The 27,250-nt window shown below is 39.8% G+C and overlaps 1 protein-coding gene across 1 annotated transcript in view; it reads left to right on the top strand.

Moving 5' to 3' along the window:
• LOC112562156 (vacuolar protein sorting-associated protein 11 homolog) overlaps positions 1-27,250 on the top strand; it is an 84,490-nt gene that overhangs the window by 54,725 nt on the left and 2,515 nt on the right. The window contains exons 17-25 of the mRNA XM_025235217.1: positions 3,060-3,143; positions 5,529-5,579; positions 5,925-6,013; positions 10,640-10,714; positions 10,960-11,051; positions 13,591-13,676; positions 17,534-17,655; positions 21,998-22,096; positions 22,346-22,405. Coding sequence (XP_025091002.1) covers positions 3,060-3,143; positions 5,529-5,579; positions 5,925-6,013; positions 10,640-10,714; positions 10,960-11,051; positions 13,591-13,676; positions 17,534-17,655; positions 21,998-22,096; positions 22,346-22,405 — 758 coding nt within the window. The remainder of the gene's footprint in view (positions 1-3,059; positions 3,144-5,528; positions 5,580-5,924; positions 6,014-10,639; positions 10,715-10,959; positions 11,052-13,590; positions 13,677-17,533; positions 17,656-21,997; positions 22,097-22,345; positions 22,406-27,250) is intronic.

Genomic DNA, 27,250 nt, shown 5'->3' with positions numbered 1-27,250 from the left:
ACAACAATTAATTCTGCTTCATTACAACATTTTGCAGAAGTCATGTTTTTATAAAAATAAGATTCTTGTTACCAACTGTTTGGGTTTTAATCCTACTTTTTAGAAATCACATTTCGAAAAAAATGTATTTTTACGAAAAGCATATTATCATTTCTACTGTGGTTGCTATTTTTGATTTTTGAATTTTTTTAGTGTGTTTTGTCAAGTTTTTCAGATTCATCCTTAGTGTAGCACTATTATATACAAAAGGTAAATGAAAAAAGTTAATAAAGGAGCACAATTTAAATATCCTGTAAAATATTGAATAAAAAGTTATTTAAAATATTAGAAATTCTTTAAGAGAGGAGATGTTTTCACTACATTGATCATTTACTTTGGTAATTATACCAAAACATATTTTTTAAAATTTGGTTAGAAATTGTGTTATGACCCAAATCAAAGTAATGAAGACAGTTAACAGAGTTAGCGTCTTTGAACAGCATTATCCATAGTAAATGTGAATGAAATTTAGGAAAATGTAGGATTATGTAGACAGTTGAATAAACTTTAGGCTTCTTATGTTAAAAGTATATTATATAAAGACTTAAAAAATTTCTTCTTTGTGTTTTAGTGTTTATCATCTACTAGACCATGTTGAAAAGTATTATTTATAATTAACTCTATTTTGAAGGAAAGTGATGTCCCTTCACCTAACTGGCTAGAAAGTGACTGCTCGCCCTCACTTTTCATATTTGCCCGTTGATCTATGTGAAGTTTTGTGGCTAATGTACATATTTTATAATATTGGCTAAGCTCCTGGATGGGTTTTATGTCTCTGCCACTTGTAATCTTTTCCTGTGCCATTTTATTTTTGCTGTCACATCTGCGCCAGCTTGCCATTACTTAGTTTTTAGATCTGGGCATTGGCAGTGTTGACTTAAAACACTAATTACCTTCCTTCATCTGCTTCACAAAGTTTTGATGTCGAGCTTTGTTCACAGTGCAGGCTAGCCTGAAAGGACTGACATCATGTATCTCCAGGAAGCTCAGTAAAATATGTCACCAGGTTGCTCAGACAAATCTCACTGATGCTAATGCTGAAAAAGGCCAACTTGTTTTTGAAGCCTTTGACCTGACTACTATACTTTATGTCTTTCTTAAAACTAGTAGCTGGTAAATTTCATAAATTCAAGAGTGACAAGATACTAAAGACAAACTAAAGTTATGTCAGACAAATCAGTTAACCAAGCATTGTGCATATTCCAAATCTCAACTGTCTGATTTTCAACCAGCAAGTAAACCTTATGACATCACATCCCCACCACTGTCAAAAAACAAGGTAAGGTCACTCTTAACTTCAGTGAGGAATCATCATCAGAAGTGGTCATCATGCAGTTTGACAGTGCTCCCTGTGCCTATCAGCTATATACTGTGATAGGCAAAGATAAAAAATAAAATATAATCCACAGTGCATCTAGCTCAGCATTTGCCAACAGGACTGCAGGTGGCTGTTAAACAGATTAATCTAGAAAACTTATATCAAGAGTTCTCTTATGTACAGAAAGAAGTTATATTGACCAAGCAATAACAACATGAGACTATTCTCCAACATCACTGTAGCTTTGTCCCTCTCCTTGAACTGTGGACAGTCATGTTTGTTATGGACTGTTGTTGTTGCCGTGTCCTGCTGCATGCCTATTTCACAGCAGGACTGCCAGAGCTAACAGTGACATATATCTTGCCAGATGTACTGCATGCTCTGGAATACTTGCATGGCAGAGGCGTCATACACAGGAACATGAAGACCAGTTAAGTTTTAACATCAGCTAGTGGACAGGTGTGTCTCACTGGCCTCCACAATGCTCTCCACATTCGTAAGAACAGTCTCTGGCTACCCCCAACAAGCTGTTGATGGCCGCCAGTGATTCAGTCTGGAAATACTTGAACAAAAGAATCTGGCTGGATACAGATTTAAATCTGACATTTACAGTGTGGACATCTTGGCCTGCGAGCTGGCCAATGGATAAGCACCCTTTATAGACATGCCTATTACTCACATGCTGCTAGATAAAATCAATGGAATAAAACCTATGCTACCTTACTTCACCACCATGGGACAGTTACTCATATTTCCTTGTTGATTCCAGAATTGACAACTATATACTGTTAGCATTTATCATGTATGTGTGGTATTCTTTGTGTAAAGCACTTTGAGTTCACCGTAATGGTGGGAAAGATGCTATAGAAATCATTATTATTATTATATTTCAATTTGAGTGCTTCCTTTGACTTAATCTTTTAGTATCATATCTTTATTTTTCTTTAATTTGGTATACAACAAGTGTACGCTTCCAATACATGTGCATTTGATCCGTGAGTTTTTGTAACCCAACCCAAAGTTGCTGAAAACCCTAAAGCCCTAGTAAGAGTTTAAAGCATAGTCTATTTGGGTATGAAATAGTCTGTATTGTCACACCACAACATTTGTATAACATTCATATAAATTGTCTTATTATATGTGCATAATTTTTCTGGGAGTTTTCACCCAGCACTCAAATGCATATGTGCTTATCACTGGCAGACAGAAGTTGAGGACAAATTTTAATTGTTTGGAGAATGTGATTTTTTTATATTAATTTTGTTGCCTCACTTCATCTTCTTAATTTGTACTTTTGTAATATTTTCAGTGTGTACAATATACTCACCAATTTGTGTAACATATTTGCAGGAAATCTACTCTCTTTTGCTTTAAAATGACTCTTAAAAGCTACCTTTTTTCCTTTGATAGTGTGTGTTTGTATAAACATCTTCCTTGCATGCACATCAAAATAAGAATGTGTGCTTTAAAGTGATGTCACAGGACGAATCACAGGATTTAAGCATTTGTAAGTGTGATTTACAATGAAAATATGGTTATAAATATAAAAATTTATTGCAAAAAATTGATTGCAAAAATTGCGGTTGATCAAACTTGTTTCATGTTTGTGTGTGTGCACACATTTATCTTTGTGTACAAAAATTGCGGTTGATCAAACTTGTTTCATGTTTGTGTGTGTGCACACATTTATCTTTGTGTACAGGTACAACCAAACTCATCAAATCTTGTGTACAACACACTGTTAGAGCTGTATCTTCATGATATGGTACATGAAACATCAATTGGGGTAAGTGTTGCATAAACATTGTAAATACAGTACTCATAACAACAGTTATAACAACAGACTAGGTATAAAATAAAACAAATAAACCACTTGCAGCAAGTGTGATTTTTTTCATGTCGTTCCATCTGAATTTGACAGTTAAATGTGAGAAGATTTTCATTTGTAAATAGTATTCCAAGATATGGACAATCAAATAACCCCACCTCCAAATCAGGAAGTTGCTCCTAAGGGCTAAGCTTTTCAGATGAAAGGATGAAAGGCTCTCTCTAGCTGGATGACTGAGCTGGCCCACCTCTTTCTTGTAAAATATTGCACTGCTTCAACTGTCAGTATTAAGGTCACGAGGCTAGCTTCTGCAAGTCCCAAGCCTGCTGCTTTCCCTGTAGTGGACTATCTATATCTAGCTATTCCTCTTCGTACATCAGGTTGCACATATGGCCTTAACCAGAGTCAGTTGGCTGAAACCCACCCCAGGTGACCCCATGTCCAGCCTTTTCCTTTCATCTCCCTTTCCACTGTTCTTCTCCAAGTTTCCTTTGGCGGCCTCGTTTTCTTTGGCCGCCTGGAGTCCATAGTAGGGCGACTCTGGAGGTCTGCTGTCTGCTGGGGGAGCACATGTCCAATCCATCGCCAATGCCTTTGTTGAAACTGCGTGGTGATGGACTCAGTTTCAGTTCTTCGGTGGAGTTCTTCGTTGGTGATGGTATTTGGCCAAAAGATATTAAGTATGCGCCTGAGCCAACAAGCATACCCACAGGGGAGTGGACTGGCCACACAGCAACTAATTGTTCCTGAAGTGCCAACTGTGATGGTGCACACGTTGCTTCTTCTAAAGACTGTCCAAAATGGAAGGAAGATGCAGCCATTTGGGATGTACCTGCGGAATCTGGTGCCTCGTATGCTAATGCTCACCATAGTGGAGAGCCATTTCTACTCCAGGCGCCTCTTTCTACTTGACAGTTGTACCAACACAGCCTCCCTCCTAAGGTGGTGGAGGTGCCCACTCCACACAGGCAACACAAGCAACACCAGGCACTACATTTGAAGCACTTCATGCCCACAAGCATGCAGTGCAAAATCACCTATAAACCTTACACCTGAGGCAGACAAAAAGAAACCACAACCAAAGACAAAAGCATCTTCAGAAAAATCCACAACCCGGCATCCCATGTCTGGAACAACTACAACTGATTCTGTTCCAACTTTTAATTGCTTTGTCTCCCTTGGAGAGCAAGGAATGGATCTGGACACGCAGCGTCTTTCTTGGCCTTCTCTGCCCCAACGTCCCCTGTCTTCTCACTCTACTTCTGTCCTGCACTCTGCGTCTTCTTTCTCCATTAGATAATCATGTCCTCTATCCTTCAGTGGAATTGTTGAGGGATCCAAGCTAACTACTTTTGCTGTCTTGCAATATGTTTGTCTCCTGATGTCCAAGTAACTAAAGGCTTTCATGTGCTGTATCAGGACTCACAGGCTGAGGCACCTTCAGGTTGGGTTCCTCTCCTTCTATGTTCCGACATTTTGTATAGCCAGATCTCGCTTTCCACTTCTCTTCAAGCTATTGGTGCCTGTTTACTCTGGGCAAAGCTGTCTGCTGCATCTATCTTTGATCTTTGGCTCAGATCTCCTGACAAGACATTGAGGGTCTTCTGACCCAACTTCTTCCTCCCATCCTTCTTTGGGAGATTTTAGTGGGCACCATCCCCCCCCTCCCGTGAGGCATCAGATGATTCCGGGGGAGTTGTTGGAATCTAGTTTTATGGAAACTGATCTCTGCCTTTCAAAAAATGGCTCTAACACCTATTTCCTCCCTTACAGTAGCACTGTTTCTGTCATCAGTCATCAGAACCTACATTATTGATTTGAACTGGGCCGTACACGACCTGTGTCGTAGTGATCACTTTCCAATAGTTATGGAATTCCACTCCACTCCTGGAAATGTGACAAGTTTTAAATGTAGTAGAGCTCTGGCTCTTTTTTTTTTTAAAACAGGTGATGAAACGTGTGTGGCTGAAAACTCTGAATAATATAATCTTCTTTCTTTCTGAACTGCATCAGGCCCTTCAAAAGGGCAAGGACTCTGCACCTGGCCAAGACAGCATTTTGTGTCATCTGCTAACTCATCTTCAAAGGGTCTCTCTCCCCTGAGACATCTTAAAATTTTTTGGCGTATTGGGCTGCTTTGCTCCCTTTTGGAGAGAGGCAGTTACAGTGCCCATCCTAAAGCCTGGAAAGGGTACCTCTGATCCAAATTCCTATTGCCCTGTTTCATATTTGATTCAGGTTAGTTCTAAACATTGTCAACCAGTGGTTATTATGGCCAATTTTTCTTAAGCATAAAATGAAGGATATGTGGCAATACTACTCAAAGCCATTTGCTTTGTGCAGGCAAGAGTGGAGAGGGAGAGGAAAACACTGGACTTGCTAAAGAATCCAGATGTAAGTAATTAAGGCATGAAAAAATGAAAACTGTTTAAACACGTCTGACTGCTTTGACTTAAGAAAATAGTTTACTTTCTGTTTATTTAGCTTTGTATGTGTGTATAAACTGGCAAATGTATGGCTGGTAAACAGAAAAGGGTGGATGGACCATACCATACAGGACTTGGTTGCTGCCAATCAGGAAAGGTCTTTGTGGTGTGCTTTGTCATATGCTATGCCCATTCCATCATCGCTGCACCTCTTTCAACAAGCAGTGTAGGCTGACCAGCATAGTTGTACAAGTCAGGAAAATAAATAAATGAATGCATATAACTCGTAAATCACATTAGCATTGTGTTACAGGCTGGATACAGTATGGAGCAGGCAATGGTTCTTTGTCAGGTCAACAGTTTCAAAGCTGGTATCCTGTACTTATATGAAAAGGCACAGCTGTAAGTAATATTTACCCCAAATACTAGTCATTTTGTATACCTCTACTTCACCTGTTTTTTGGGTGGGGTTTGTGTGTGTGCATACTAAACAAGTCTGGATGCTGGTGGGTTAAAGAGTGGACTGATGGTATATGGGAGGAAGGATGCACATTTTTGTGTGTGATTGTATTGATTGTGTTGTTTGACTGCTGCTGCTTTGAATGTTACCAGATGACATTAAGAGCTTTCACTTCTGAGCCACAAAGTTCTAGTCAAATGTAAAGTCCCTTCAACTTTCTTTGCTCACTTGCAGCTTCTTCAGAGAATGAACATAAACACAGACATGAGATCCTATGAACAAACTTTGTTCCTGTGTCTATCACAAGCAGACCGTTTTCTGGTTATTTTTGTGTCCATTTTCAAACAGTTATGGTTTATTTTTGATCAGTTGGTTTTAGCCAGGCCAGATAGGTCACAATTTTTCTGACATGATTTCTGATTATTCTTATATAGCGACTTTCTCTTTTTAGAATGAAGCAGAAAGCAAAGTCTTGAGGATGGAGTGTTTCATAAGAAGTCATAAAGGAAAATTTTGTAGCATTTAAGTTACTATGAAATTAGCAGTCATGATACAATAATGGATTATTAGTGCAGACAGATGCAGATTTTCCAGATATCATTCCATGATGGAATGGGAGAACGGCATTTGCCGACTTCAAATGCTTGAATGAAGGCATAACAATCTTAATGTTGCAGTGTAGGACTGGTTCTGTGTAGCAAGAACTTAAGCAGACATGTATTGGCTGAGCAACAGCAAGTATGCATACTGGATTGCAATAAGCCTCTGATAGCTTTTATAAAAGCACAGTGTCAGCTATATTTATAGAAAATTAATTTTCGTTGATTAGAGATTAAGTGAAACAATTTTTCACTTAAATTTTTTTTAATTCAAAAAACCATTATTTTTACTGTAGGTATATTGGATGTTTAGAAATGTGGCCATGTTCTGTTGGTGTTGACTAGAAAATTGATATTAACTGCTAAATAATCCACCTCTTATGGTGATGTCATGACCAATCATAATTCAACTTTGAGTAGCCCAGGGGATACATTTTTGTAGAAGAGTTGGTTTGCTTGACCTCAGACAAACAACGTATCTAGCATCAGCATTTTCATTATTTCATTGAGACAATCATCATGAAAGATAAACCTGGGGTTTGGTTATGATTAGTTTTCTTATGGAAAATGAGATGGGCAGCATTGTTTTGAACATGCTGAAGAATATGGATGTTGGAGTCAGGAAGACTTGCAAGAAGAGGGTCACAGTAGTCAATGCTTGAAGGGCCAAGTGAGAGAACAACATTAGCGATAGCATGTTGGAAAATGTTTTTGGATCTGGCAAATGTATAGATGATAATAGTATGACTTAGCAATATTAAATACTAACTGATGACTGGACAGAGTATTCTCAAATATGACACAAAAGTTCTTAGCAGAATCTGAAATAAGAATGGTAATATTGTCAGGTTGATGAGAGAGGAAGTGAGGAAGCGAGCAAGATTTTGGCATCTGAGTAAGAATGGCTTTGATCTTGTGGTTTGCCATTCATTTTTTTTTTTATGTCTTTGTAGCAAGGGGATGGTTGAGTCAACAGTGTACATTATCAGGTGTTTCACTGTTTTGGAGTTTAGAGTCATCTGCATAGAGATGATGGAAGTGGTACTGGCACACAGAAGAGAGGTGTACAGAGTGAAGAGAACAGGGCTAAAGATGGACTTAGAGGAACATTGCAGGTCATAGAAAGAGAGTCAGGTTGAAAGTCTGACAAGAACAGCCTGTAGTCTGTTAAAAAGGTAGGAAGAACACCAAGAGAGCCTTGTCAGAGATGCACATCAAAAAGGTTGCAAGGAATGTAATGGTCTTTGGTGTCAGAAGTAGCGGAGAATTCTGGGAGGCTGAGTAGGGCGACTTCACCTGAATAAGATAATAGGAGAAGTTATTCATAATAAAGGGTTGGTTACATTATTGTGGCATTGTTAAAAGGCAGACTGAAAGAGAGCAGGTTTTTAACAGAGAGATGAGTGTTGTGAAAAATTATCCTTTCGAAGAGTTTGGACATGAAAAATTTGAAACTAAATGATGTTTCAAAAGAGAGGATGTAAATGATGGTAGACTTGAAGATTTCAGGGATAGATCCAGTAACAAGGGAAGTATTGATGACGTCTGCTTTCAAGAGTGTTGGAAGACGTCTGGCAGAGGGTCAAACTCACAGTTTCTGACAGAGATGGAGCAGATGGTTTGAAGGACTTCATCCTGAGTCATGAGTGGAAGGAGGATTGGGAGAAGATTGGATCAGATGGACAAAGGAAAGGAGTTGCATCAAATATTTCATAGTGTTTCGATTTTTGAGGGGAAAAAAATTGGAGAAAACAGAAGGTAAAGCTTCGTGATTGTGGTTGGTTGGAAGTGGAGAGACTGGTTGTTCTCAGAGGGTTAATTAAGATGTAGTACAAAGATCAAGTGTGCAGCAGACAACAAAGGGATAAGAAGGAAGAGATGTCAGCGGCAAAAACAAGGTTGTCAGCATCATGCATGATGATCCAGTCAAGAGTGTGACCAAAGCAATGGGTGGGCTCAGACAAACTGCTTGAGGCTGCAGTAAGATTGTTCATCAGACTGGATGATGAGATCACCAAGAATGATGAGCATCCCTGAAACAGATTGTAGTGATCAATAAATTTGTCAAAATCAGAGAAAAGTGTTGAGGTGATGAGCTTATTTCTTTTACTGGGAGGATGTCAGTAGTAAAAAGAGGCTTTACAGACTGGCCAGAGATGAGTTTTGGAGTAGTTTCCACAAACTCAAAAAAAAGTTTGATGACAAAAAAGGTAGAGATCAAGAGAGCGAAACGTGATTGTGAAGCTAGTTTGTTAGTAGTAGTTCTGGCACTTAAAGTAGGACAAGGGAAAGAACACAAGCCTGTAACCATCAAGGTAACTCTTGCAACTACGGTCTCATCACCACATTAGTGCAACCATATGTCTTCATTTGCAAAAGCTGCCAAAGATTAGCTGTTTTATCCATCTCCAGACTGAAAAAGTCTGCTTGGCATCTGTCCAGAAAGTGGTACCAATGATGAAGCACCCTCTTGAGCAAGTGGAAGCTCTGGCCATCTATTTCAGACATAATGAGAGTAAGTAGCACATCTTTAACTGAGTAGAACACATTCTTGAGACTCAAAGTGCAGTTCAGAAGGTATGATTCAGTTTAGACATTTAGTATCTCTTGAGACCTCAGAATCCTAATTATTTCCAGGTTCCAGGAGACCTATTAAAAAACCCAAGCAAACCAAACTTTTTAACACTCTGTTGGGGCAGTGTCATTCTAGACATTAGAGGGATGGATTAAGGCATTGATAAGACCTGTGCTCAAATATCCCCACAAGTCTCTATTTTTGCTAAGAACTAGGTCAAGTGAGTACAGGTACTGTAAACAAGGTAAGCTGTGATTGCAGTATATAGCTTTCTGAGACATATTTAATACAGGTGCAAGTCCAATTGTGTGCTTGGACAGTTTTTTTTTTAACTTGTGAAACTTGGCGACTCACTTGATAATCTAGTGTGCTATAGGGCTGGTATCCACGACAGAGCAAGTGGTCAGCATAACCAGGTCTAATTCACAGGCAGGCTGGCAGATGAAGTAAGAAGTGCTCTGTGAATTGTCCAAATGGAACTCAGTTTGTACATAAAATTTGAGGAATTTATGCATGTTTTTAAAAACAGAATACAAGACACTTCCTCTGCCTCTTAAGGTTATGTCATCAGGCAATGCTTGAAGAAGAAATACCATTTTCATAGAAAAATTTCTTTCTTTGAAATATCGGATGACATGACCAAAGTTCCTGCCCACTTTCTTTGCAATGTTTTATTAGGTAGGTTTAAGTACCAGAGGTAAGTACTGTGTTTACAGTGGTATAATGAACTCAATCAAGACTCCAAGAGGACTTGAAATTGGTCAGTTCTGGTCAGTTGCTTAAACTGACTAGAACTTGGGGATTAAATAGAAGAAGCTCGTAACATCAGGTCATCTAGTAAGCATCTTGAAAAAGAGAAGGTAAAGTAAAGATAAAAGTTGTCCCCTAACCCCTTTTTAGGTCACTGGGGAGTAAGAGACCTCACTTTTCTCAGAGCTAGCTTTTTTTGTGAGTGCAGTGCCCATCACCTCTCCCTCGCTACCTTCTGTTCCCCAACCCTCTAGATAGTCACACAGTAATGACAATTTTGTCAACAAAGTAGGACAAGGGAAAGACATAAGCCCATAATGATCAGGGGCAAGACTCACGACTAAAGTCTCATCCCTTTGCAACCACATTTATCCACTTTTAGAGTAAAATTTCTTACTTCAAGATACCAAATGGCATGACCAAAGTTCCTGCCTAATTCATTTTCAGTGTCTTATTTAGGGGCTCAAGAACTGGAGGTAAGTACTGTGTTCACGGTGGTGTAATGAAAGTCTACTGCAAAAATGTAGTTTTCTTGTATTCCTAATGCCTTTAAGTTTTACAGTTGTACAAAATGCATTTATGAGTGAAATCATGATAGCTATCGAGTCATGTATAGTCCTGTCATCTTTTTTGATTGCTTACAGATACATGCAGATACTTCAGTACCATATGGACCATAATGAATATGTCCATGTTATGGAGGCCTGCAAGAAGTTTGGGTAGGCTTTCATTAAAAAAAATTTCATCCAGTTCTAAAAAATCTTAGCCACATTTTTTTCCTGTGTCAGTCAAGGGGTTATATTATCATATGCATTAGTCATTTTCAACCTCTGTTGCTCTTTCTGTCATATTGACTTATTCACATGTGTATGTGTACATGCTGCACATTACATGGGAACCAGATGTTAATGTGAGGCAGATTCAGAGATGATTAAAACTATGCTTTTAACAAATTTTCCAACAGGCAGCAAGATTCTCGACTGTGGGTTCATGCACTGTCTTACTTTGCACAGCGAGAGACCACCTGCAAGACTCAGCTAATAGAAGTCTTATCTTGTATCCTTTTCCATGTCCGGCATTTGTGGCAAAAGCTCACAGATTTTTCGGTCTGCTTGCCTGCGTCTGTGTGTATTTTATGTCTTTTAATTATGTTCTTTGTGTCATTCAAAGAAAATCGGTAATGTTTGTAGCTTGAATATATTAAAGATTATTTTTGAGGTGTGTATGTGTGTTATTTACTATAACTTTAACAAAAATATTTTTTATTTTCATTTTCGTGTCTGTCACATGACCATTTATTTTTTAAGAGGTTATCTCCCCAAAATATGGCATATAACTTTGAATATATATAAAAAAATAAGAACTTCACTTTTGATGAAAAACTTCCTTGTAAACAATGAAAATGTTTCCTTTGTAAATATATCCCAGTGTTGTAAAGTCATGGGAGTGAAATATAAACACAATAGTATTTCAGATCTGATCATAAAATTAGTTGTAACCAATGATGGGACACTGACCTTCAGATCACAGTTTTGCCTGCAATGAAGTCCTCGATTTGCATGGGACTAATCATAGAGTCTCCCAAAGTGAAAGAGTGAGCTGCTGGCAAACATTCTGAAAATAAACTCCAGTTCTCACTACATCTTGTAAAGGAATGTTATTTTTCAGATTCTGGAAGGACGAGCCTAGGAATTTGCATACTATTTTTTTCAAACATTTATGTTTGGATTGAGCGAATCACATCTAATGCTGTGATACTTTCCAAAGATGAAGGCACAAAGGTGTTTTATCGGTACTGTCCAAAGTTATTTTTATGAAGGCACAAAGGTGTTTTATCGGTACTGTCCAAAGTTATTTTTAACCTGTAAATTCTTTTGGGGGGTGTCTGCATTTGGAAGACAGCTTATGTTCCATGACAAGTTACTTCATTATAGTCAGTACTAGATTGTATATAATGCTGCAGATGATGTAACTTTCAAATAAATTAATTCTGTGCATCATATAACAATAATGTGATTGCTATAGCACCTTTCCCCAACATTAAGGCAGGATCAAAGTGCTTAAACAAAATCACATCAGCTGTTAGGGGTTGAGTCTGGAACCGAAGAAGTATGAGTTATCATAAAGAAGTCGAGAAACTCCATACTGCAATAAGCAGAATAAATACACTTCTCATTGGGAGTGCAGTTGATGTTCTGTACCAGATCCAAAACTCTAAACAGTAGAAAATGTGGTGATGAAGCACATGGTCCTTAGATGAGAAAATATTAAGAATTCCTTGTCCATAGATCAGAAACTAACTGCAGAGAAATGAAGACGGGTAGTTCCATCAAACCTTAGACAAGATGATATAGGCAGGTACAGTCTGTGGTCTGCAGAAGTGGTCTACAAGTGGGAACACCTGCACAGTCACGGAACAATCAAAAACAGAAGCATACTGCACATCCAAAAGTTTAGGTGACACCAAAGTTTACATAGATTTGAGGTTAAGGCAAAAATGACAGCGCAGCCATACTTCTGAGGAACTAAAAATCCTGTGACTATATGTTTTTTTTGGTGACAGGAATAGTTAGGATATGGTCATCAGACGAAGAGGATAGTTGTCTGGCTGGGACACAGGGGAAGAGAAGTTCAGAGAAGTAAGACAGGAGCCAGCAAAGAAATTCAAACACAGCATGGTCAGTTTGTACTGAATGCAAGAGCAGATGGGTAGCCAGTGCAGAAAAAGAAAGAGAGGAGTAACATGGTTCCATTGCCTAGCTCTAAGCACCAGGCATGCAGCATAGTTTTGTACTTTCTGGAGTTTCTGAATGAGGTATGATGGGCAGCAGTGTTTTGACAATTCCTAAAGCACCAGACCAAACCAGTATATGAAAGTGTATGAATTTGCAACTTATGAAGGGTGATTACAAGTTAAATGTTTTGAAAGTATTATATTGATGCACTGATTTGTTTCGGACAGCTTGTGAACTCATTAAATTTGTTCAGAGAGCATTATACAGGCTACCCCGTGAACAGCAAAAACAAACAAAAAAAAAGATATTTGATAGATTCTGTGACTGGAAATGTGGTGTAGATAGGAACATTTGCTACCTAGATTACAGTTTTGCAACTGAATTGAGCAAGCTGGGAGCAACTGGAGACTACATAGCTTTCATCACCCCATATGGCATTCTATAGATGTGCATCTATGTATCTGTATGTGTCGTTGTAAAGCACCATGAGCTTCACCATAGGGCTGGAATATGGTGCTGTATAAAGTAATTCACAGAGAAAAGTTTTAATTACTTTCATAAATAATGCAGCATTACATTCTGTGTAAAGAAAATGCTGTCGGCTTCCATAACTGTCAAAAATGTAGGAAAAACTGAAAGCTGTTTATTTAGGAAGCTCCAAGCCTCAACTTTTTGCAGATTTGGTGCCAAAATGATAGTTGTAATTTTTTTCCATGAATGTTACTAATGTCAGGTTAAAATGTTTGCTATGTTTGTTACAGCAAACGATGCTGTGAACTAAAAAGTAATATTTGGGTTACATTTATCATTGAATTGAAAACATGTAAAATGAGATAAAATATACCTTAATGTCCACATAGATATTGACAAGAAAAATCTCATGTCTCCTCTTCTTGTCATCCAGACACTTGCTCATAATTCCTCTGCTACTCTCTCTGTGCTTAAGGTAAGGAAAAAAGTTTTATAATTTGAAGACATTTTCTGGATTTTGCATAAGTCATGGAATATACTCTTTTCAGTCGTAATCCATTTAACCTATTGATGCAGGCACTATCTTGAAATAAAAAAATCCGGAAGGGCTGGTGTCTTCTGCTTAGTCTTTTTTGTCCCCAGTGGAGCATAGGACCACAACTACACCATACAAGCAGACCCGGTTCTGGCCTCTGCTGCGGACCAATCTCCTTAATATCTGTTTGGGTCTCCCAACCCTGCGACTCCCCTGTGGGTTCCAGCCAAGTGCTTGTCTCCAAATTGTCGACTGACCTTTACAGGGTGTGACCGATCCAGCCCCACTTTTGCTTCTTGATATCTTGGCTGACAGGTTTTTGGTTGGTTCTCTCCCACAGGTCTGTATTGGAGATCTTCATTTGGCCATCTGATGTTGACAGAGTTCTTATAATTTCATATAGTGTTTTCATGTTGTTTTGCCCAGCTGCTTGTTCTGCCTCTTCTATCATACTGTGTACAAACTGTCTCATATCGCTTTTTGCATTCTTCTTCACTTCTCGGGTTCGTATCCCAGTTCTTTGCTCTGAACTCTTCTTCTTCCTGGTGGTCTTGACACTGGTTGATCTTTTGCTTTAGCTGTTTCCTATCCTCCTTTTTTTTCCAGGTTCCTAAAGTCAGCCCTTCCTTGTCCTGTTTCTCTTTCTTTCCCAGAACATGTGTGCAGGTAGTCTTCCAGGTCTCCTGTAATCCTGTCCAGTGGTTGGCCACTGTTTTTTCAAAGAGTTCCTCCAGTGAGCCAAACCTGTTTTGACTTTGCAGTTGAACGTCTTATTTTGGCTGCTTCCTGCAGTCGCTAAGAAACTGAATTTTTGATGCATTCTGGAGTCACAGAAGGACCTCAGCTTTATCTTCATGGTTGCCATAAGCAGGTGGTGATCTGTGGCTGCATCTGCGCCATGCCTTACCCTGACATCCAGCAGATTCCTTCTAAACTGGCAATTGATGGTGATGTGGTCAATCTGGTTTTCTGTGTTTCCATCTGGGGAAGTCCAAGTGGTCTTGTGAATGGTTTTGTGAGGAAAATCTTTGCCTTTGACTACAAGGTCATTGAACAAACAGAAATCTGAACAGCTCACCATTCTCATTGCAGTTGCCCAGTTGTCTCAGAGTATGATGAACTAGCGCTTGTGGGGAGTTGTAAAAGTACTCTTTCTCTTCTTCAGCTACGTTGGTAGGTGCGTAGTACTGGATGATGGTGATATTTCTTCCTTTAGAGTTAAACTGAGCTGACATGAGTCATAGGGAAGCTGGTTCACATGCTATCAGTGTCTTTGCAGCCTCTGGTGTTATCAGTACTGCTACTCCTTGGGTGTGGTCATGGTCTGGGTCTTTATGTCCAGAGTAGATGATAGTCTCCCCTGATGAAAGCCTGGTCTGACTGCTGCCATTCCACCTGGTCTCACACAGGCCAAGGAGCTTGATGCCATAACTCTTAATCTTGTGGGCTACCCGAGCTGATTCCCCTCTCTCATATAAGGTTCTGATGTTCCAGGTCCCTATCCTGGTTTTTGCCGTCAGCGGTTCGGTGGTGCAACGGTTAGCGCCTGTCACCAATACAGTGAAGGTTGTCTGCCCAGAGTTCATTTCTCGTCTCCGGCACACTGTTCTTTCTCTGCAAGTGGCATCTGTTTACAGGGCTGGCTGCCTTGCCGTAATATAGCCTCAGTTGCTGGCACCGCGTAAAACACCAATCCCCCCTGCCCTCGTCTCGGGCATGATGTTCTTTCTCTACAAGTGGCATCTGTTTACAGGGCTGGCTGCCTTGCTGTAATATAGCCTCAGTTGCTGAAAAAGCGTAACCCCCTCTGGTTTTTGCCTTGCCCATGAGAAAATGGGGCGGTGAGCTGTTTTCCTGTCAACACATATCATAGGTCCCTCTAAAGTTCTGGATCTTCCCCTCCAGGCTTTCATTGTAGTAGTTGCAAAGAGGTACCTCTCAGCCTCTTGTGTATCTTTGAATTTTTAAAATAAAATTCACTTCAAGTTTCAGCTTGTTCAATATAGTAAATTATGATGTAACAAGTTAAAGAAAACATTAATGGTTAATTAAATATTATAGACTGTGACTATGAGCAATAAATTGGCAAAACAGCCTAAGGAGAAAAATATATTTGAAGGTCTATTTACACCAGTACATTTTAACAGTGACTACATTTTTTTTTAAGCTTCATAATTTTATTATTGACAGGAGAAACAGTACTTTGCTTTCAATTGAAATGTTAAGTGTTAGTATAGGCTTTTTGCAGACAAATGAAAGCTCAGATAAAGGAATTGTCTTTTTCAAAATGCACTAATATTTGATAATTCATATATAGTTTCCAAAATAAAATTAGCTAAGATAGAGGATTGTAAAAAATAATTATTTTAAGCAGTTATAAATGTTTAAAATATAATTACATAAGGAAACATGTGGCATATAAGTTTGGCTGTACTACAGTTACCTTGGTGTAAAAAGTAAGATTTCAAAAACCTGTTATGGCAGAATAAGCGTAGATGTGTATGAGACTTGTGGTTTGCAATAAAACAGAGTTCATTTTTTAATAACTGGCTGCTTGTAATATTATTTTCATCAAGGATTGATATATAAAAGACTTGCAAAATTTTCGTCCATAATGAATTTTGCTTGGAAAGATTATCAACAAAACTGTACACAAAGATTTTGCATATAATAGTTGATGTAAAATTTACTCCGTGACTATATTTTCCAGCTGATTTAATTTTTGGTAAACTGTATGGTGATTAAGGAAAGTTACTTGTATTTTATGTTGTCAGAGCTTAGTTCCCAAGGACAAGGAAGCTATTGAAAATGAGACATTAACTACTGATCTCACACATGGTTTAAATGAAAGCTAGCATTTAGAAATTAAAGGTCATATGTTATACAGCTGTTGAATGTTATATAGATATAATATATTAAAAAAGGGAAGATTAACATTGACAAAAATGCAATTTTCACTGATATTAAACCCTGCAAACCCCTAATCCAATAGGGAAATTTTTGCTCATTGCTGCCATACTGACAAAAAAATTTCTTTTTACCATATAGTTGTAAAATATGGAAATGCTCTGCCTTATATTAAATTAGTGTTAAATATTAAGATATTTAAGAATTCTCTAGATAATTTTCTTACTTCAGAAAAACATTTTATAAATATTATATAAATATACACAGCAAAGTGTATGTGCATCCAAAAGAACTGTAGTAAAGATTGAAAGAGTAACTCATCTGATAGACTGTAAGCTTGAGGCTGTCTGAAGCTTGTCTTAGCTTAAGTTATATAGAGATTGTAGGTGAACTACACATCAGGGCTATGAGGTTAAAAGCGGTCAGCATCATCACAGACCCTTCTCACCCACTACATCGCCATTTTCAAATGCTACCCTCCGGCCGTAGATGGAAGCAAGTGGTCGCCAAGAAGAGTGCATTTTTACCTACCACAATAACACTCTTAAACAGATCTCCCAAATGTACCTAGTCTGAATGTGTGTGTGTGTAAGAAAGTAAGAGGAAGTGTATCTGACAATTGTGTCATATGAGGGGGTTAAGCATGAGAATAACTGCCTGAGTAATCTCTTCAGTTTATTATGTATATTTTCTCAGTTGACTGTGGGAGCTCCCAGCAACAAAGGAAAATTTCTATCTCTGTTGCAACCAGACATAGACAATAAAAATGTTTTGTATTGTATCTGTATGTACAATGTGCTCCATGTCATAAAAACGATAGTTTATAAACATTTGCTTCAGGCATTAGATGATTGAGATAAAGACTAGAAGGTAGTTGCCTCATGTTTCAGGACTACATCATACGACGCCTGCAGCTAGAGCAGGATCAGATGGCAGAAGACATGCGTCTTGTTCGGCAGTACCAGGAAGACACTGCCAAAAAACGTGCTCTAATACAAGAGCTTCAGACATCGTAAGTGTTCAGTAACAAAATACAAAATAATGCACATACCCACTGTGTTTATTTTGATTTATTTGTTTATGCAGTGGTAACAACCTGGTAATTTGTTACTAGGATAGCTTGTCTATTTTGATATATAAATCAGTTTTTATATGGAACTGTAGGTCAACTGGTTTTGCATGTCAATAATGTCATTATGGTGCCTCATTGGGTGGAGAGTTTGGGAGGTTCTGGGCGCACTAGTGTAACAGAACAATAAATATAAATAAATAGCACATTTGTATAGTGCCTTTTTTTCCAGCATCACCCAGACTCAAGACACACAAAGACATAAGAATAATAATGGTCTTGAAACAAAGAGTTCATTGTGTTTTCAAGGTGAATGTCGTCAGCATAGATGCTTTCACTACAGCTCACTTATACTACCAGCTGCTGCTATGATTTGTAGTTGTAGTATCAGTGGAATAGTAATGATGGATGCTGTTTTGAAGGCTGTTGCATTTGAGCACATATATATTTTTGATATGAAACTTCCTATCTGGGAAATATTTTCCACTTGCGAAGACCTGTTAGTCCAAGCATTTCTCATTTAAGAAATGCAAATCAACTGTGGAAACTAGGCCCCAACAACACTAGGAAACATCCTTTGTTGCACTGCAGCCAGCCAGTGAGGCATGCATTAACAAATTAAGACACACTGCTGTCAACAAGAGGATGAAAGTGGGCATTGTGTTGATAGTCTCTTGCTCTGTGTGTGTTTTTGTTTAGCAGGATGTTCCTAATGTTTAGTACCTTAGAAAAAGGATTTTCTTGATAATTTTTGCATTATGCGCTGTATTCCTGTATTTTTTCAGATTGGGTAGAAATATATAGTTATTTTATCGAACAGCTCTAGCCTGTTCTTTATCCCTTCCCATTGTCAGTTATGTAGCACGCCATTTGGGTAACCTTGGCATTTTTCCATTCCAGCCCGCTTAGCCTATTTTCCCCCCTAAGAAGGGCGGTCTGGTGGTGCGACAGTGCCTGTCACCAATGAGAGTTGGTTGTTCTGGGTTCAGCTCTCGTCTCAGGAATGCTGTTCTTTCTCTGCATTTGGCATCTGTTTATAGGGCTAGTTGCCTTGGTTATATAGCCTTGGTTTCTGACTGGGCATAACACACCATCCCCTCCCCCCACTTCCCAGAAGAAGTACCACAAACACTGTTGCCTGATCTGTTTGCCTGGGAATTTGGGACCTATAGTTTTTAGGTAAGGCAGAGCTGGATGGGGTGGGGAAGGGGCACCTACCCACTTGAACAAACACAAACATACAATATGCATACTCCTGGGGAGCTAGTTGACCTCCTGGTGAACTTGACTGTGATTGGTCAAAGTGAAAATTCGTAGGAACAAATGGGTGACTGGACAAAAGGGAAAGAGGTATGGGACAGTTTCTGGAAAGTTCTACCAGTAAGCAAATAAGTAGTCAGGGTTAGAAACTTTTAAAGTTAAGATTACTTTTGTTGCCCTGATATAGCCATAGTTGCTGGCACGGCATTAAACACAAACAAACAATCCTTTTTACACTTTACCCACTTTTTTACATATTGTTTACTTTTCGCGTAGACATAAATCACTTGCTGGGCTGTGAATGGATTAGGTCTAGCCATATGACAATAAACCACCTGGAAATTTTAGAAAAATCTAAGAATAATATTGCTTGTCATGTCATGAACACCCTAAGGATTCCAACTACTAGACAAGTGGACATGTAGATGCCCAAATATTTATACATATTTACAATGGATATATTTTGGACTCCATATAACCATTTCTCATAGGAAGTAACAAAGCTGCATCATCATGTAGTTGTTAACTGCAAGAGTACCAAAAGTAAATTATTAAAATGTACTTCATATCAGGTTGTGTCTCTTTAAATAGAATTGAGATTGAACTAATAGAATCTGTACTTAAAAAGGTGTCCAGTCACTTAATCCCCAGACACTTCATCCCCGACACTTAATCCCCTAGACTTTTAATCCCTAAGCACTTAATCCCTGACACTTCATCCCCAGACACTTAATCCTTTATAAAACATTATGTAATTCTTCTTTCAAAGCATTATGTAATGCTTCTTTCAAAGCATTGAATTAGAATACGTCATCCCCACACTGTGTGATGTGTGATTTCTAATCACTGATTCTTCTATAAAGCATTGTTTAATGCCTCTATAAAAGTATTGAGTTAGTAAGATATTTTTATTCTTCGTTGAACGACAGTTCTGTGAACTTGAAATATTATAACCGTAAGAGAAATGCCTCTTGAGTTCATAATAAGTAGTAAAGGTAGATCTATACTAGTTCATGATGGATATGAATTCTGGCTCAAGAAAAAGGCGCTAAACGGAAACATGAACTGGAGATGTACCAAGCATCAATCACTCAAGTGTCCGGTCACGTTAGTGATAGCATGAAAATGAAATAATCAAGGAGTTATCTACTCACAATCATGAGTGCAACAGAGAGAAGGCGATGGCAAAGAATGCAGTGGGAAAAATGAAGGAGAAGATGACTGAATCAACAACAACGGCGGGGGCTTGTCAAGCTGCAGTAAGTGTCAACTTACCTCCATCTGTTCTCATGGCTCTACCAAGTAAAAGTACTATAAACAGAACTCTTAACCGACATCGTGAGAGACTCAGAAACAAAGATGTTGGCGGAGCTTTGCCACCTCTTCCTGTTGATGCAATGTTTGAAGTACCAGCATGATACAAGTAGTTTCTATTATACGACTCCATGGGGACAAGCAACAATAGTCGCTTTCTAGTTTTCGGTGACAGACAATTACTAGATTGGCTCGGACGCAGCAACTGCTGGTTCGCCGATGGAACTTTCAAAGTTGTCCCCAGTTTATTCTACCAACTCTACACAATTCATTTCCAATTCGCGCAAGGAGTGATTCCGCCGGTGCTCTACTGCTTGCTTCAGGACAAATCAAGTGCAACCTATAATAGATTGTTGGATGCAGTTAGAGAGCTAATGCCTAATGCATCTCCAGAGACTATAGTAACAAACTTTGAGAAAGCTGCGATGACCGCTTTTCGAGAGAAGTTTCAGTCATGTAGAGTAACGGGATGTTACTTTCACTTAAGTCAAGCGGTATTACACAAAGTCACTGAACTGGGGATGAGAAGTGACTATGACGAAAACGACGAGTTACGTGGAATGGTCAGATGCCTCCCAGCACTAGCCTATATATGTACGTGAAGAAGACATTGTCGATTCCTTCGAATTGCTTGCAGAGTCAATGCCACAACATGATCGCATGCCGGAACTTCTATCCTACTTCGAGCATACTTATATACGTGGCCGCAGACTGTGCGGTAGAGGGGATAACTACGCTTCAGCTTTATTCCCTCCAGATACTTGGAACAAATACCTGGATCAGCAGGCCCGTTCTTAGCACCCGCGGGGCCCGAGGCAAAGGACATGTGCGGGGCTCTCACGCCACGAATGTGATACGGCTGACTACACTTCCATATGCCTAGTTACCATATCAATCAAAAGCGCGGGGCCCCTTGAAGCGCGGGGCCCTAGGCAGATGCCTGCCCCTAAGCACGGCCCTGCCTGGACGTCATCGGCGGTGTTGCACGAACAAAGAACGCGTGGGTTGGCATTACGCCAAGGAGGGTTGGGATTACGCCCTTCAATCTCTCTTCTCCTGTCATCACCCAACAATGTGGACATTCCTTGATGGTCTACGTAAGCCGTAAGGATTGTCAGCTTCACAAGGTGTCTGTTCTACAACCATGCGCTGGCACAGAGAAACGTCCAAAGAGAGCCTGAATTAAGCCAGGAACAATTGTAGAGAGATATGAGTCAGTGGATCGTCTTCTGTACCTCTGATCATTAGCTTATCTTTCATATTGATTAACAACAATTACCTCGCGAACACTCAAGAACAATTTTCATATATGATATTGTTGAAGAACATTACATTTACTAGCTTATATGAACTTTAACTAATGTTGTAGATGTTCAAATGATGTTGAAGTTAATAGCATGATTTGAATTTGAATTATTTGAATTTTAATAAAATTTTTCGCTGACTTCATAATTTGTATAGTTAAGGATTTAGTTTAGGGATTAAGTGTCTGGGGATTAAGTGCTTAGGGATTAAAAGTCTAGGGGATTAAGTGTCGGGGATTAAGTGACTGGGAATCACTTAAAAACAAGATATCAGTTGTATATTCATCATCTGATGTTTTGCGTACTTGTGATTATGGCAGAATAATACATAGTAACTAACTTTTAGCTAAGATATATTCCAAGATCTTTGGTATTGATTGAATTAACTACATTGAATTTGTCTACAGGGCAAAAATATTCCAAGCTTCTAAATGTAATATCTGCAACCACAGCTTGGAGCTTCCATCAGTTCATTTTCTGTGTGAACCACACTCATATCACCAACAGTTAGTATTTGAAAATCATTCTTTTTCTTTCTTGTTCTGCCTGATGTTATGCTTGCCTAGCTGCCTTCCTTCGTTTCTTTGTAAGGTTATTTTAAATCCAGTTGTCTGATTCCACTTGTATGTATTGTAAACAATCAAACCTGTAAACAATGATTATAATCAACTGCATCAAGTCCATATAGTTGAATCCCATTTTCAGCTTATGGGAGACCGTTTCAACATTGCTGCTATAATCTTTCTTGTTTTCAGCTGCTTTGAAAGCTATGCTGAGAATGATGCTGAATGTCCTGCATGTGCACCAGAGAACAGGTACTTTTTCTTTGACTTTATCAAATGACATGACCATAAGAGTTTTACTACCTGTTTTTATCATTAGTATCAAACTATTAAAAAAAAATTATTGCATACCCAAGCAGAAATCTTCACTTAAGTTCATAGACCAGTGACATGTTGCACAGGATGTGTCAAAGATAGTCGTAGCAAATTGGGTGGCTAGCAAAATTTTAGGCTTCATGCATAGCCACAGAGACGTGTATAGGTGGACTTCTGTCTGTCTGCCATGACTAATGCTTAGCTTCATGCAAAGTTCTCTGCTGTTAGTCTCGGTGAGCCTTAACAATAAATGTAACTAAACAGAAAGCTTTGTATACACCTACCTCGTTTTAGTTGTTAACTGGAAAAAATCTCTGCAAACAGTCCTGTAATACAAGTTCGTGATAGCCAGAAGACAGAGCTTCAAAAGTGCAAGGACCCTGGACCATTTGGTCCGTTTTGAAACTTTTGCCAGGCATGGGTTTGTCGGCAAAGAACACGTTCTAGGGGTGTTTTTTGATTTGGAGAAGGCGTACTACACTACCTGAAAGCAAGGTATTCTGTTGGATCTTCACGTCCCTTGGCTTCTGGGGTCATATGCCAATCTTCATCAAGAATTTTCTTTTGCGTTGCCTTTTTCAAGTGAGAGTGGGGTCTTTCTTGTATGATCCTGAGGAACAGGAAATGGGCGTCCCTCGGGGCAGCATTCTTTCTCCAACTCTTTTCAACATCAAAATAGACTCAATCTTGAAATCTGTCTGTCCAGGTTTGGAGGCCTCGTTGTATGTAGATGACTTTGCTGTCTGCATTCGAGGCCAATGCCTATTGTGCCTCGCATGCCGGCTACAACTGTGTGTAAACGCTGTACAAAGATGGGTGACAGAAAATGGCTTCAAATTTTCTCCTCCAAAGTCAGTATGCATCCACTTTTGCAAACTGAGAGTTAGGTTTCCAAACCCATCTATTTCTATCAATGACACGGTACTCAGAGTTGTCCAGGAAGTAAAATTCCCTGGGGTCATCTTTGACCATAAACTGTCTTTTCTGTCTCATATCAAATCTCTACGCCTTTCTTGTCAGAAAGCCTTGGACATCCTTAGAGTAGTTGGCCATGTCAGCTGTATGGGCAGACCGCACGGTCCTGCTTCGTCTGTATCGTTCCCTGGTCCACTCCAAGCTAGACTATGGATCCATCATCTGTGGCTCTGCTCGAGAGTCCTACCTAAAAATTCTTGATCTTATTCATCATCAAGGGCTCTGCATCTGTTTTGGAGCCTTCCGCACCACTCCTGTAAAATGTTTGTATGTAGAAGCTGGTGAGCCCCCACTTTCTCTCCATCGTCTGCAGCTCATGCTATCCTATGTCTGTTGTTTAAAAGCTCATCCTGGAAACCCTGCGTACCATGCTGTTTTCAACCTCAGCATGCTGCCCTGTATACCATTCACACCAAGGAACAAAAGCCATTATCACTCCGTATTGCACCTCATCTACAAGCTGCCGAAGTAGATATTCAGCAGGTAGAGCCTCTTTCTCTACTACCAGCTCCTCCTTGGACCCTTCCTGTTCCAGAGATTTGTCTTGATCTTACAGCTTTTAAAAAAGGGGATGCTAGTGACCCCATCTATCTTCAACATTTTCATGAACTCCTTTCTGACTATCCTGGATTCTGTTCTGTATTTACAGATGGCTCCAAAGTCCCAAAGTGGTGGCCAGTTGCTGCAGCAGCAATTTTGTCCTGCCAACCGCAACGGTCTGCTTCAGTCCGACTGGTGGATGGATGTTCAGTTTTCACTGTGGAACTTCATGCATCTTGCTTGCCTTGCAGCATGTTCACCACTCTTCGGAGCACAACCTTTTGATTATTTCAGACTCTCTTTCTGCCTTCCAAGCTCTCCTTACCAATGCTTTTGACCAAACTCATGCAGTCCAGTTTCATACAATTCATGCAGCACTCATTCAGCAAAACAAAGACATTGTTTTTATTTGGGCTTCTGGCCTTGCTGGTATCTCAGGTAATGTTCAAGCAGATCAGGCTGCCAAGGCTGGGTGTCAGTCCCCTGGCAAATTACAGTCGCTGGTATCATCAGACTGTAAACCTTTCTTCTTGGCCTACATTCAGTCCCTATGACAGATAAATTATATGCCACTCTTCCCTGTCTTTCCAACCGCCTTCCTTCGTGCCATCCTGTGAGACAGGAGGAGGTGGTCCTAACTAGATTAAAGTTAGGACACACCTATGCCACACAAGGACACCTCTTACAAGGTGAAACACCACCTGTTTGTCCATGGCTTAGGGGAAATTTTAGTGTGGTGCATATTATGTTTGTTTGTCCTGAGCTCCAGACTGACCGTTGGCAGTTTTTTACAGAAAATTCTTTATTTTCTTTGTTCAGGTCCATCCCATTGGCAGTAGTCTTTACATTTTTAAGGAGGATAGGACTTTACCATCAAATTTAAGAACTTTTATGTCCTAGTAATTGTTTTCTCTAGTAGCGGCGGTGGCGCAACGGTTAGCGCTGTTAGCGCCTGTCACCAATACAGTGAAGGTTGGCTGCCCTGAGTTCATTTCTCGTCTCGGGCATGCTGTTCTTTCTCTGCACGTGGCATCTGTTTACAGGGCTGGCTGCCCTCCGCCAAGGACGGTCCCAAGCCCGGCTGAAAACGGAGGAGGGTTGGGCGTGGGGCCAGCACCCCCACCCCGTAAAAACAAATCCTTGCTACCAAAGCATTGACAACAGTTAAGACTGCCCCAGGAGGGGCGAAGGGCCTAAAAAAATTTTTAAAAAAAAATTGTTTTCTCTAGATTTTTTGTTTGTTTGTGGCCTTTTTGGGCTTCACCACTCCTTGTTACACTTGACCTACTCTTTTACATATCATTTATTTCTTGTGTTGACTTTTTAAAGAATGTTATGGTTATATCACTCGGGAGGTTTTTCTGTAAACTTTTTTAGTTAAGATTACCTTTTGTTATGTTGAGATTACCTTTTGTTGCCGTGATATGGCCCTAGTTGCTGCAAACAAATTAGGATCAGGATTTGGTGTAAGCACTCCATAGTTGAACAAATTGGAGACTAAAAAGGTTCTTATGGTACATGACAGGTAGGCTTATGCTCACTGCACACTTTAGATTATCAAATAGTTTTGTGAGCAATTGCTTTAGAGCATATAAAGTAAATGTGTCTGATTCTAATTTGGACTTCCAGGAATACATATTTACAAGTCTTGAGTACAGTCTGGTTTCATTCTAGTTTCCACCTTCACAAAATTATACTTCCATAATCTGGCCTTGAATTTAGTGAGTCCTGTAATGGCTGTAATGGTAATCAGTACCAAACACAGACAGTCCAAGATACTTTCATTGGCTTCACTGGTGAGTAAGAAGCCTCAGCTTTTCTGCGGTCCTCTTTTTTCTCCTGTAGTAATGTATTCTGATGAAGTCAACATACAAATTTTTAAAAGTGATTATCTTTCATCAAGATCTTCCTAAAGATATGACTTTCATGAACCAACCAGGTTCAAGGCCAGAAAAACGGGGCCGAAGCTAGTAATTAAAACACTAAAGAGGGACAGTGGTTTCCCTGGGGCGATACCAGGCTTTGAGTTGGACAAAAGGGGTAAGAATGTTATCTCCATGGTAGTAGCTGAGCCTGGGAATCGCGGCCGCTTACGTAAGGGGGGCCGCATACATCGCTTTAGGGGTAGGTACGTTAATTGAAAGACTGGTATACTTAGCCCGTAGAACAGTGCTTGTTTTTGTTGCCACTGACTGGACACTGGTGCTGAATGAGGGAGCTGGACGGGTGTCGTGACAGTTGGAGGTAGATGTGGCTGACCGTGAGAAAGAGGGGGCGGTAGATAGGTCGTAGGTATCCCGAGTGTAGCATAAGAGGATGTAGTCCCTTTAGTCAAAGTTTGATAGCGTCAGGGTAAGTTAGATATAGTGCAGAGGGGTCACGTGGTCTGATAGTATATAGGCTAGGATAACGCTGTAGTCGAGGCTTTTCCCTTGTGTTCCAGCAGAGACGTCTCTCTCTGAGTGATTTTCGGTCACATGCAGCAGGTCTGAGAAAGGGAGGCCTGTTCCGTTTAGAACATCTCACTACATTCTGGCACTTGCGGTCTGATTGTATAGAGAGGAGAGAGTGTGGTGCAAATAAGAGGCTGGTTCTCCCAAACGACAAGTGAAGGAGTCAACTGTGTTCCGGCAGCAAGAAGTGCGAGGCAGCGGCTGGTAGACCCCCACCGTGCCACTGGTCCAATTATGTTCGGCGTCTCTACCATTGAGAATCGTTTGCTGCAGTCCATTGCCAGGGCAACTGTTGTGGAGCAGTGGCAGGAAATCTTCGAGAAGGCAAGGTGTTTGCTGTCAGTTGTGCTCATCTCCAAGTAACCAAGGGCAAGGTAGCCGAGTGGTGCTACCAGTTCCAGCGCAAAGGAACAGTTCATGTTCCGGGGGCTTATCAGATTCCGAGACTGTGAACTGTAGGCCAGGAACAGACCGTGTGTCCGGACGTATGTACAGATATTGACGTAAGACCTAGTTATCTTCTAAATCCATTATTCTGTAACTCTGATTTCATGTCCACCTAATTTTGCTTTTCTTATTTTAAGAGTTAATAATAATTGTATACATTGTACAACTGTCTTGTCGGTTGTGTTTGCACACATGGGTGAAAGTGTTTACCAGTGCATACGTGTGTGGACGTGCAAATAGGCGGGTGAGTGGGTGTGAGAGGGTAAAAGTTGGGTGAGCGAGCCAGCTGAAATGATCCCTTTCCCCTTTTGCGAGTTAAGCCATCCTTCTCCCAGCCTCGTTAGTCACAGTGACATACCCTTCCTTC

Source organism: Pomacea canaliculata, linkage group LG4, assembly GCF_003073045.1.
Source record: "Pomacea canaliculata isolate SZHN2017 linkage group LG4, ASM307304v1, whole genome shotgun sequence".
Classification (NCBI taxonomy): Eukaryota; Metazoa; Mollusca; class Gastropoda; order Architaenioglossa; family Ampullariidae; genus Pomacea; species Pomacea canaliculata.
Note: the sequence above shows the minus strand (reverse complement) of the source record. Positions and strands in the feature narration are given on the sequence as shown.